Raw genomic sequence first — 12,851 nt, 5'->3', positions numbered from 1 at the left:
ATGGGGCGCCGCGGCCGCAGCCGCGCACGGGGGCGGCCGGGGCGGGGCCGGGCGGGGTCTGGCCGGGCGGGCGGCGGAGAGGCGCGGCTCGGAGTCCCGTTAGAAGCAACGCGGAGCCCGTGCGGATCGCCACCGGCGCAGGAGGAGCGACCGCCGTGTCCAGCCCGCCGGGAAGATGCCGAAAACGGTGGGTGCTGCGGGCGCAGGGCGGCGCGGAGGCCCCGCGGTGGGGCCCAGACGGGCGCGGCCCGGGAGCTCCTCCCGCCTGGGCTCGGCTGAGCCCGGGGCGGTGGCGGCCGCCCCGGAGAAAGGAGCGAGGAGCAGGAGGGAGTCCCGGGGAGCGCAGCCGCCCGCTCGCCCCTCCATCTTGTGCTCCCCTCGCCGGCCGCTCCCCGCCCGGGGGGCCGGGCCGGGGCCCCGCCTGGGCCGCGGGCTCTCGGCGCGGCGGGGCCGCCCCTCCGCCCCAAAATGTCCGTCGGAGCGCAGCGGGGCCGCCGCCCGCCCGCGTGTGCGCCCCGGCCGGGGGGGCGGCGGGGCGAGGCTTCCCAGAGCCCGGGGGGAGCTATGGCCGCCTGGCGCGCTCCGCGGAGAGAAGTTGGGGTTTTCGCAACTTGTAATTAGTCAGTTTGAGTTGCCAGGGAGCCTTGTCCCAGCTTGACTCGAGGTATTTCTTGGCTGGAGAGATTTTGATACTTCAGAAAGTCCGGTCAAGTCTGTACTTGACTCTCCTCGCAGCAGGAGTTCAGTGACTAATGAGGAGCATGGGGTCTTTCCATTTAATTTTTCCTGGTTGGAGTAAAAATTGGTCCCAGCCCTTCATTGATAAAACAGGAAGGAGCAGACTGGAAGTCTCTGGATGTTTCCTCACTGGAGTGATCTGAAATGGCCTAAAAATATCAAATGTTTAAACTAAAAGTCTGTGGCTTATGTAAAGGAGAGAAAATAAGATCCTAAACAAAACACCACCCCTATGCAAATGGCAGTTGAAATGGAATCCACCCTGATTTTCTTTCCTTTTTTTTTAATAATTATTTAAAATTGATATTAAATGCCTGTTTGACTGACTTTACTTTTCCCGACGTGGTAAATGTCATCTCTCTGAGACAATAGCTGGATGATGATGGTTATTTAAACATCAGCATCTTAAAGGATGTCAAACTCAAGCTACTTCAAGGTTTAGAGAGTATTTTCGGAAACTTTAGGAAGGCCTTTCTTGAAACATCAGCAATGATTAGTGAAGATTTACTTACTAAAAACCCTAAGATATGGACAATAAGTTCAATAAGATTAACAGAAGGAGCACAGGTTAGGGGACTTCTATGTAAAATGCAGTTGAGACCTTTTAGCCAGAGAGTTTACAGCCATGAAGAGTGACTTCTTTCAGAGTGAATCGGCCAAGAAGTCCTGAACGAGTTGCTGAGAGGCGCGGGAGGTGGAGTTCCCAGCACCAGGCTGACTGAATGCTGGCTGGGAGGTGCTCACTGTAGCCTCTGCTTCTGCAGACACACCCAAGGCTGGGTTCATCACCTCCGTCTGCTGCTTTCTGGTTTTGACAGAGTACTTCTGCTTTCGGAGCTTTTAGAAACTGGAGCAGATAGAGAAATGCAAGTGCTTTGCTGTAATGCTGTGTGTTGCACACCACGGATTCCTCAGAAGGCGGCTCCGGTGTCTCTGCCTGTTGAACTGCAGGCCTCCTGCTATGTCAGCCTTTGTTTCCTACCCCATCTGCCCTGGTTGCAGACCCAACTGAAATAATATTTAAAAATTATTTTTTTATCTCTGATTTGCAGGAACAGGATATGCTGGCATAACTGTGTAATTTCTTCATGTGAAATAAACACGACTACTAGTGTGCTAGCTTAAGATTTGCTAATAGCTGCTTAATTAACAAAACAGTAAAAAATGCGAATGACTTTCTCAATCAAGGAAAAAAATCAAGGTCAAATGTGGATGAACCTGGGTAGTTAGATATAGTTATATGTAGGCTACATCACAAAAATAAATCCATTGTGAAGAAGACAGATGGAGGAAATGTTCCAGGGAACAGTTCTGGCTGGGCAGGAAAAACATTTTTGTCTGAACTGCTTGGTAGCTCTTATCATTCATCTCACCAGGCTTACAGAAACATGCTGCTGCATGGCTTGAGCAGGAAAAGCTGTTGAGTTCTGAGTCCTGACTCCTCTTCAAGCTAGGCTAAATGTTAGCACATCTAGCTAGAGATTTCCATTTCATTATGAAAGGTTTGCTGTGATTGGCACTATGCTGTGTAGCACTCTTAATAAGAATCCAAGATTAACTCTGGTAACCCTTGAACTAGTGCACGTGATTTGCTGTTGTGACTTGTAATGTCTGCACTACGAGGGGGTTTGTTTACTGGAGGCCTATGTAGAAAGTCCGTCATGGATCAGTCTGCTGATCCTGCTATGCTCTTAACAGGAAAGCTTCACTTTTTTTATCTAGAGGGATCTTAAGCAGCCAACTCTGGTCTAAATTTTTTGTGTTCTGAAAAGTTTGCAAGGTGTGAACAGTTAAAGCAGGCACCAAAGAGGACATATAATTGCCCCCTCATGCTTTATGTTGCAAAGGGTGGAAGTAGTTGAATGCTAAAACATGTCTTTCAAGCCGTTTTCAAGCTCTGAAAAGTTTCTGCCCCAGTTGGGAGCTGTCTGTTTATTTGCCATGAGTAAGCTCTGATCTTTCCCTGACTAGTGCTCTGGTCTCTCACTGAGTCACTTCAGGCTGGTCAGTGCTGGAAGTCACACTGTCCCAAATCCTGATAGAAGTGAATCAGCTCTCATGTTGGTGGCTAGTCTAAGCCCCATGGTTAATCGCTTGAACTTTAGTATTACAAAAAGCATCTTAGTTGTCGGAGTGGGAGGGAAAGTGACCTTTTTTTTTTTTTTTTTTTTTGTACCAGTCATGCCTATTTAATGGGCTGATACTTTATTTTTAGCTATTAGAAAAAGCAGGGCTTCTGTATCAGGATTCATTGACTATTTTGCCTGTGCATGTACTTACTTTGTGGTTATGTGAATGGATAGGCCACTGAACTTGAAACGTGAGCATCCATCACGTGTGAGGTGCGCATTCAACTGTCCTGTCACTAGGACTTGAGCAGTTCTGTTATAGGTAATATAGCCTTTACTTATTGTAGAGAAATGGTTTTAATCAAAGCTAATCTTGTGAATACAGAAAGCTTCAAACTAAGGTATGATGAAGTTTGGACTCTTGCCTTTTCCCTTAATGCTTTCTAAAACTCGGTGTAGCAGTAGTTACTAGGCCCTTCAGGGACCCTGTCTGTAATTTGAATTGATGGTCTTAATTCCCAGTTGGACTCTAAAGGTCTCTGAAGCTCAACTCCCTTTGTTCCTTAGAACTGCAAAGTTCTAGTTAGAAGAAAGGTAACTCAGATTGAGGTAGATATCAAGAGAACCCTGTGGATAATTTCTTGTGTGTAGCTACTTGCTACCAAATACCACAATAAGACGGTAACTATGAGCAGACTGCTGGGCTTGTTTGGGTGATCTTTTTTCCTTGTGGAATTTACCAGAGGTCTTGAAGGCAAAAGGTGGATGGTGATGACAACTGTGACTTTAACGGATGGGCACTTCTCTCATGGGGCCCTGGGTTTGGATCTTGTGTTACGAAGGAGCTCTAGAAGCATTCTAGATCCCTCCTGTCTTGTCTCAGGATTGATCCTTTGGTGTTATATTGCCTCCTTTCCCTCACTATAACTTGAGAAGCTCGGCAACACTGTTTACAGTTAGACAGGCTTTGATTTGACATGTGTGCTAACTTGTTAGGCAAACTCAATCCACTGTATGCTTCTTCTAACACTTATCAGATATATGACTTACTGTAAAGAGATGTGTCTGAGTGCTTCCAAAGACCTTGCTTTATACAGAAGTCTGTGTTTCCCCCCACTGGTGAATGTCAGATGCCTTTGTACTTCAGAAGCAACAATAGCTAAAAGATGCTGAGTGTACAGTGGAACCAGGTAAACTACTGAACTGGTGTGCAATGAATTGTCTGTAGCTTTACTCCTAACGTGGAATTTTTCAAAGTAGGAAAGGCCTTTACACCCTAGTTTGTAGTGTATCCATCAGCTTGGTTCCTAAATTTTGCAAGAATAGAAAGATTTTACCTCATGTCAGATGAAGCAATTAAACCTGACAGTGAGCAAAAGCTTCTGTTTGGTACTTTAAAGCCTTCTGTGTTAAAGTTATACAGGGATTTTAAGGTATACCATTGATGATAAATTAGCATTCACTGTATTTTTACGTACTGGTAAAATCTTCCTTTCCCTTTTTTACATACTGGTAAAATCTTCCTTTCCCTTTTTATGGCAAGCCCTGCACCCAACTGGCAATGTTGTGCCAAAAACATCAGTTAGAGTGGTTTTACACTGTAGTGAGCAAGAACTGCTCCAAGTGCCTGATCTGAATTGGTAGTCATGAGCCAGTTCATAAAACTTCAGTGTGACGGTGTTAGGTTTTCATATCGGAGTTCTTGAAGATTAAACATGTTAGCTGACTCCTTTATTTAATTTTTGACCTCTTAGTCTGTTGCTGGAGACAGTTGAATGAGAAACTGGTTGGTGAGGTGGGCCCAAAAAAGAGCTTTAGGTCTGCTGCTTCTGTTGTAAGAATGCTATAGGGAACAAAGTGCCTCCTATCAGGGGTTCATCATCACTTGCTTCTTGCAAATATCCTGTCACCATAACGTTTACAGGCAGTATCTCTTCTGAACCTTCAAGGAGTTGCAGTCCTTTCCTTGGGTGATTCTACCTTGTCTGATTAATCACCTCTGAAGGTTAATTACAATTCTTGCTTTTCTCATGAGGATCGTTTATAAGGTGTCTTAATATGGACTCTTTTTTGACAGGAAATGGCATCACTGCCTCTAGAGGAAACTTGTTTCAGTTATTTTATGTATAATGTCCAGTCAGAAATGAAATCCTGCTGCAAAGAGCTCAGTGAGTCCCTAGGTGGCTACTTGAAAGACAGCTGATGAACTGAAACTGAGGGATTCCAATCTCTTCTGTTTGTGATACTTGGTGTGCCGGGGGTGGGGGGTGCTGGGACCCTCCTGGCTGCTGGGTTGGGCATGTCCTTGCTGATCAATGGCCACTCCCCAGAGAAGCCCCTCTGGAAGAGGTAGCTCTGGCTCTGTTCCAGGGTATGAAGGAAGCTGACTAAAAGCTTCCTCTAGCTACGTCATCTCCTGGACTCTTTCCTGGCTCCGTGCAGCTCAAACAACCTTATTTGGCTGACTTCTTTTTTTTTTTTTCTTCCTTCCCCCCCCCCCTTCTGTGCAGCAAGAGGGCCTCCCTGAATTTGCACAATAAAGCTGTTATCTGTGCTTAATCACTGTTCTAAGGAGTACGACGGGGTCTGCTTGAAGAGAGTTCCAAGATCTCAACTCCTCAGATTGCTGGTGTTCCCCTATCCCTGTGTCCTGTTTGTCTGTCTGCTAAATGGTTGTACGAAAAATCAACTCCAGTGAGGAGTCTTTGCTGCTGCAAACACACTGTTGGAAAAGAGAAAGTCTCTCTCTGCCCAGGAATAATCCAGGGCAATTTACTAATGTAAATTAGGAGCAATAGTAAGCTGCTAGTTAATTGCTTGCCTTTCCTTAGGGGTCTCTGAGAACAGCAGGAATTTGCATAGTGCAGCCAATAACACTGCATCAAAAGAGTTTGTTTTTATCCCACATGAAACTTCCAAAGTAGACTGAAGTCTCTGGATTGGTGGAACACTACTATTTTGGGCACATCTCTTTGTAACACTCCTGTGGTTGTTTCTAGATGGAGCGTTCAAGTGTTTTGGAAGTTGTGGGCATAAACCCCACCTTTCTTACTCCAATAGCTAATACGGATTCTTGCAGTCATGTTTAAAGCAAGTATTTGGCAGGGAGCTAGGAAGAGACATTCACTGGCAGGCTTGGTTGTTAGAGGATCAGCTGCAACTGTTGGGGAGGCTTAGAACCTGAAATTGCAGAGGTTTGGGGCTTTATGTTGACAAGAGACAATTGTGTCTGCAGCAGCTGTGTCTATCAATAGGTAAGTGATCTAGTACTGCTTCCTTCCTGTGCAGCCATGAAAGGATATCTTCACTTCTATAAATGTGTGATCCTCCAGTGCAGTACTGGGGCAGTCAAAAACTCCTTGCCTTTGTATAGCGGCTTGTTGAACTTGTATTAAATGGGGAGAAAACTCTCTTTGAAGATGTTTTTAAGGGCATGACTCCTATGAAATGCTTTTTCCTAGTTTTCTAACATCTCTGAAGTTGTATTAGTTGTTCTGAGAAACCTGTGCAAAAATACAAACTGTGGATGAAGGAATGATGATCAGTTCTCATACCATTGCCAGGCTAAGGAATAGGAGTGCTTGACCATGCTACGATTCTCTCCCTTTGGCCCTTTTGGTTGAATAGCTACAGACAAGGGCACAGGGGTGTCCCTAAAGGAGGAATGAATGAAAAAGCTCCAAATGTGGTCCACTCTGTAGAGAAACATACAATTAGTCAAGAATGAGAAGACGGATTTGTGGGGGAAGAGACAAACTCATTTCTCTACCAGCTGTGATTCTGTGTAGAGAAAAATGAAATCTCAGAGTTCAGAAAGAATAACTGATGCAATTAATCCATTCCATGATGAATACTGATCATGGTATTCAGGGTCCAGACTGAGCTGTACTCTAGTTCTGTTTCTAGTTCTGTTGGTCAACTTGTTTGTTTCTTAGAGGAAGGCTACTCAGGAGACAGGACTTCACTGTACTGGAGTGTGAATACTGTAAAAACTTTCTTATTGTACTTGTGTTTTTTGGTTTTGGTTGTTTGTTGTTTTTTTTTTTTTGGTGGTGTGGGATTGTTACATTGATGTCAGAGAATCTTGCATGCAGCATATTGGAGAACTGTTATTCTGCCCTTGCGTGCCTCCCTATGTTCTTGAGGTAGAATCATAGAATCACTTAGGTTGGAAAAGACCTTTAGGTTTGAGTCCAGCTGTAAACTGATGACTTTCTGCAGCCATGAACCATTCTTGTCTGTCTGTATATTGCTGATTTATACTCCTGCTTTGTAACTCCTTGTCAGTCTTTTTTCTCTCTGGATTGGGAGACCCCATTATGGTGGGGAAGTGACAAAGTACAGGAAAAACCTGCCATGGCAATCTGATCAATCACTTAGTCACAGCATTTAATGAATGTACTTGCTTTTACTTAACATAGGTTAATAAAGCATGGTCTGGGCTAAATCCTGGCCATATATTTTAAACTGTATTAAACTTGAGTCTCCGGTATTAATTCTGTGCTTAGTTACAACATAAAAACTGAACTGCCAGAGAAATAATTAGCATGAAGTGTCAGGGAGCTTGACATCACATCTCTGATCCTGCAGAGGTGTGTTTTTTTGTTCATAATATCTCTAAGAATATAAATATGGCATAAATTTTATTTTTTTTTATTCACTCTTCCAGAGTAGCATGCTCAGAGGGTGAGAACATTTATTTCATTAATACACTAAATGTCTTTTCAGGCAGTTTGCTGGATGGACAAGAGGGTTCTGGTTGTGTGGGTTTTTTCTCTGTTAAAATCCAGAACTTGATATCTTCCTGACAGTTACAATCCACAGGACTTGCAGAATGGCAGCAAATGGTTCTGAAGGCACACTGTAAGAGGTAAGGCAGTTCCACTGCTGACAAATTCAAGCAGTACCAGGTTGCCCAGTAAAAATTGGTGATACAAAACCCACACAATACTTTGTGGTCCAATACATCCTCTTATATAAAACAGTCCTGTTAGTCCTCTTATTCGTATGACAGCTCTCTGGCAACCTGGGAGTTCCAGTTAGAAGTGATAGAGAAGGAGATATTTGTACATATGTATTAAAAGTAAGGGTTTACCTGCAGATCATTAAGCAGACACTTTAATGAGTGTTTGACCTGTTCATATGCAAGTTAGCAAGAGGAATATGGCATAGTAATCTTTATATGGACGTTTATAGTAAATATGCTTAATATTATTTCAATTTTGTGGAGGTGTTCTAAATTTAACTTAAATGAGAATCAAACTTTCATCCTTCTCTTCCCCTCGTTTTAGAAAAGAATCTTCATCTCCCATGAGATGAATGGATGTAGTTTCAGATATGCTTACTTACTTTCTTGGTGAGTTTCTTCTTCCTTTTAAGAAGTAGATAGGTCTGTCTGTCATAGCCTCTACTTAGAATAGAATTGTTCAGTTGGAAGGGCCCTACAGTGATCATCTTGTCCAGCTGCCTGACCACTTCAGGGCTGACAAAAAGCTGAATCATGTTAAGGGCACTGTCCAAATGCCTCTTAAACTGGCAAGCTTGAGACATAGACCCGCTCTCCAGGAAGCCTGTTCCAGGGTTTGGCCACCTCATATCCTTTCTAAACCTGCCCTGATGCAACTTTGAATTATTCCCATGCATCCTGTCCCTGGATCCAAGGGAGAAAGATCAGCCCTTCCGTCTCCATGTCCCATCCTCAAGAAGCTGCAGAGAGCAGTGAGGTTACCCCTCAGCCTTCTTTTCTTCAAACTAGAGAAACCCAGAGTCCTCAGCTGCTCCTCAAAGGACTTGCCTTCCATCCCTTCTCCAGCTTCGCAGCTGTCCTCTGGACATGTTCAGGCACCTCAATATCTTGGTGGACCCAGCACTGCACACAGTATTCCAGGTTAGGTTGCACCAGTGCTGAATACAGCGGGACAGTGCCCTCTTTTGACTGGCTGTGTTTGCTGGTTTTGATGCCCCTCAGGATTTGTTTTGCCCTCTTGTCTTCAGGGGCACACTGCCGGCTCCTCTTGAGCCTGCTGCTGACCAGCACTCCCATATCCCTTTCTGCAGGGCTGCTCTCCAGCCACTCCTCTCCCAATTTGGACATGTGCCTGGTATTACTCAGCTCCAAGTGCAGAATTTGGCATTTGTTCTTTTTAAATTTCATGCCACTGATCTATCACACTCTGATCTAGCTAGACCCCTCTGCTAGGCCTCTTGTCCCTTGGGAGAGTCAACAGCACTCCCAGTTTTGTATTGTCAGTACATTTGCTAATGGTGCATTGAACTCCTGCATCTAGATCATCCCTAAAAATGCTGAACAGCACTGGCCCTGTTATGGAGCCCTGAGGGACACCATTGGTGACTGCTTGTTGGCCAACCCCAGCCCCATTCCCTGCAGTCCTTTGAGCCTGCTGCCACTGGTTCTTTATCCAGTTCTTTTACAAACGTGGGTAGAACCCTTCCCAAATCTTTGTTCGCGAAGCCTGACCATGAACACCTTGAACCTCCTCATCTTGCAATTGGACAACTTGTCCATAAGGATGCTGTGAGGGACAGTATCAAAAGCTTTACTAAAATACCAAAAAACTACATCCACCACCTTTCCTTCATCCATTCAGTGGCTGACCTTATTGTAGAAGGATATCAAATTAGGACTTTCCCTTCATGAGGACTTTCCCCCCATGTAGGCTATGCCTGATGGTTGCATTGTCCTTTAAAGAAAGGCCTTTAATGTCCTTTAAATGCCTTTCAATAGTGCCCAGTTACTTGGTTAAGCTGCTTAGTATCTGACCACTAAAATAGACCTGCAAGAATCAAGAAAGCAAAATTGCCTGGAAAGCTGGATGGGTTGAAAGAAACTTGCTAGTATTGTAGCTGAGACAATAGAATACTCAGTGTCTAAGCAGTAACAATGTGCAAAATTGTGACATGTTTGTTTTGGTGTATGTGGTTTTGTGTGTGTTTTGTTTTTAAAACCACTAGAGTTGTCCTTTAGGGATGGCACTAGATTATATTACTCATTATATTCATATGTTCCTCTAAGTTTTGACAGCATTCATTAATGGAGACACTGTACAGTGTGAATAAGAAGGGTGTTGCCTTTCTAGATTATTGTTTGTAACTACCAAATGTTACATCCAAATGTTGAGAAACATCTGTGAGATGAGATTGAAAACTTAAGCATCAATAACTATTATGCCAACATATAGTTATTTCATTTGACCCTACATGTATTTATATGTTAAGGAAACTTAAAACCACTTTTTCAAAAGTGACTGAATAACTTAATTTGTTTTATTGGATAGATAATGAAAACTTGAGCTGAGATATATTGAATCCAGTGTCTGGCTGTATTCAGTGTTCTGTGGCTACAGTTATCCTCAGGGAAAAATCAGGATCTGAGCTTACCTCAAGCTGAGAAATCTAGATTTTTCAATTTCTGAAAATGTGCCATGTGAGTGAGCAACTGGATTTTTGTTGCAGTATCTGTATTTTTAACTGAGGGGGACTCAACATGTGAACTTGTTTGCCGTGGTGAAATATAGAAAGCAAAGACCAGTAAAATGGTTATGTTCTAGCAATATCCACAATCTCCTAGAGAAACAGAAGCTGCTGTATGAACTGTTATACATGACTGCTCATTTTGTGAGCTGTCTGAAACTCATAAGGTTACTAGTAACTTGAATAATGGGGTCAGAAAAGGCTAGCATTACTTAAAATATCAGAAATCTCCAAGTCCGTGGTTGGGACTGTGGAAGGCTTGGAGAATGTTCTTATTCAACACCATAGAATGCTTTATCGCTAAACCAAGAAAATATTTGGATAAGCAATGTGTCTTAGTCCTCCAGCCTGCAGCTCTGTTGTGCTGACTTTGTTACAGAAGCTGGACTGTAACTTGTTCTTTCCTGGAACATTGATGTGACATGCTTTCCGTGTTGCTATAATGTTAGTCCTTTGCTCCAAAAAGCAATCAAGGAGCCCCTTACCTGAAGTTGGTATTTAAAGAAGCCAAGTGTTGACTTAATATTTTTTGTTTTGCTTAAAACAGTAAACTGAACCTGGAACTGATGGTATTCTGACCTGGCCATGACAAACTGTGAAGCAACAAGCTCCTGAACACTCAGAATTTTCTTCCTCTTCTTTTCTCTTAATGACTTGCTGCTGTGAGTGTTTTGGGCTATGTGAAGTCTATAGCCACCAATGTTTTCTGTGCTGTATACCTGGGGTGCTGAGTTCACAGCCATACATGTGGAAGCTCGTTAAATCTCAAAAACCCCAAGTTAGGTTTTTTCTTTTATCTTGCTCTGTGGTTTGTTACTAACCTCTCAAGTTGAAGGGCAACTTCAAGCTGCAATACAATGTATTGTGCTCAGCCTGAATTCCCCTTTGCACATCCAGGAGTATAGGGTAGAGATGTTTTTTGAATGAGGATACATGTCAGCATCTTCAGCTGTAAGAATATATCACTGTAGTGTTGTCTTGGATCTGTTGAAAGATAGAGCAAATAGAAGGACTGAGTAACTTCCAAATTGATAAAAGATCAGTCCCATCAACTGAAAATGAGGTGTCCTGAACAGTGCTTGCTTCAGCATCATACACAGGAAATACAACGCTATCTTAGTGTTTGTTCCCATAAATGCTAAATAATCAAGTAGAAATCTGACAGAAGGCTGCCCTGCTCGTTTGCTGCTTCAAGTTCTGACAAATTTAATACTTAAGCTTTGCTTGCTCTGTACCTTATTCACATCAGTGCAAAGTCTCTTCTGCCACTAAGTATCTTGGTCAGAGGCTAAGCTTTGCATGTGTCTTTCATACTGCAAAAAAATGATAGTGTCTTTTTTTTTTTTCTCTACAGAACCTGTTGGACTGTGTGTTGCACTGCTCTGTCCTTTCAAGTTTTTCCTTGTCTCTTTACAAATTGCTATGTGCAAATTGCTTCAGAAAAGTTTGGCATGGAGGACTTTACCGAGAAATGCTTTTACAATATTTAATGGCAACTTTGATTTGGCAGTGTTTGGAGGTATTTGAAAGTAATCAGGATCTGAGAAGATTCAGACAGTCTTATAAACCAAGTGATTTCATTGGTCTGCCATTCTCTTAGAGAAAGATGGGTTATTAGATGCATTAATGTGGGACTATCCTTTTCCACAGCAAACCTGAGCAAGAGTTGTTAGCAGCTTTTCCTGTTCCCAGTGTCCTGGAAAGGTGCAGTTAGTGGTGAGGTATCTGCATGCAGGAACATTGAAGGAGCCTCAGTCTTTGATCAAAGTTAAATTCATGCTTGCAAACCCTACGCTGCTGTACCTTAGCATGTGGAAAAAAATGAAAACATAACAAAAAGCAACCCTACACAGCAGGTCTGGGTAAGAGCTAAGCTGTCAAGTTGAATTGTGAATGCTCTCGGCAGAAGGTTGCTTTTTGGACTCCCTGCCTCTGCTTAGTCTAGTGAGTTTGCTTTTGTAAGTTATATGTGTGTATGTTGATTTAGCCAGATGCCGAGTCTATCTCCTATTTCTCTTCCTGCTACCCAGTTGTGTTTCTCAGTTTTGACCTGCAGCTTTAGAAAGACCACTAGCAGTTTGGCTTATCTGCCTGTTTGGCTGCATAAAGGTAGTCCCTAAGGTCTCTGTAGAGGCAGATAAAGGATCTAAATACTGAAACTGCAAATCGTGTAAGGAATTGCTCTTGCCCACTCAATATAAAGCATCAGTTTCTGCCACATGCATTTTGAATGTTGCAGGGTTGCTCCCCAACAACCTCTGCAGTCTTGTAGAATTATTTAAAAATTAAGCCTGGAGATAACCCTAGAAGTCATGTGGTCCAACCTCACACTCAGAACAACACCAGTTTCTAAGTGGGTCATTTTCTAAGTTAAATTGGATGTTAGATATTCAGGGTCATGTTTTTGTTACAGTGGGACAATAGTTCTTAACAAAGATAACTTGGAAAGTATTGGAACTTAGGAAGTATTGTGTAGATGTCTGAAAGTTCTGAACTTTATCTTCTGGATTGCATGGAGAAAGTAAAAGAGCAAGTCAAGTATAATGATTAAAA

The 12,851-nt window shown here is 43.1% G+C and overlaps 1 protein-coding gene across 1 annotated transcript in view; it reads left to right on the top strand.

Annotated features, from left to right (window-relative positions):
* Positions 1-61: 61 nt before the first annotated feature.
* Positions 62-12,851, top strand: part of MSN (moesin) — a 43,365-nt gene continuing 30,575 nt past the window's right edge. The window contains exon 1 of the mRNA XM_027663148.1: positions 62-187. Coding sequence (XP_027518949.1) covers positions 176-187 — 12 coding nt within the window. The 5' untranslated portion in view covers positions 62-175. The remainder of the gene's footprint in view (positions 188-12,851) is intronic.

Source organism: Corapipo altera, unplaced genomic scaffold, assembly GCF_003945725.1.
Source record: "Corapipo altera isolate COAL_440 unplaced genomic scaffold, ASM394572v1 107b, whole genome shotgun sequence".
Lineage (NCBI taxonomy): Eukaryota > Metazoa > Chordata > Aves > Passeriformes > Pipridae > Corapipo > Corapipo altera.
This window is presented reverse-complemented; position numbering and strand designations above follow the sequence as displayed.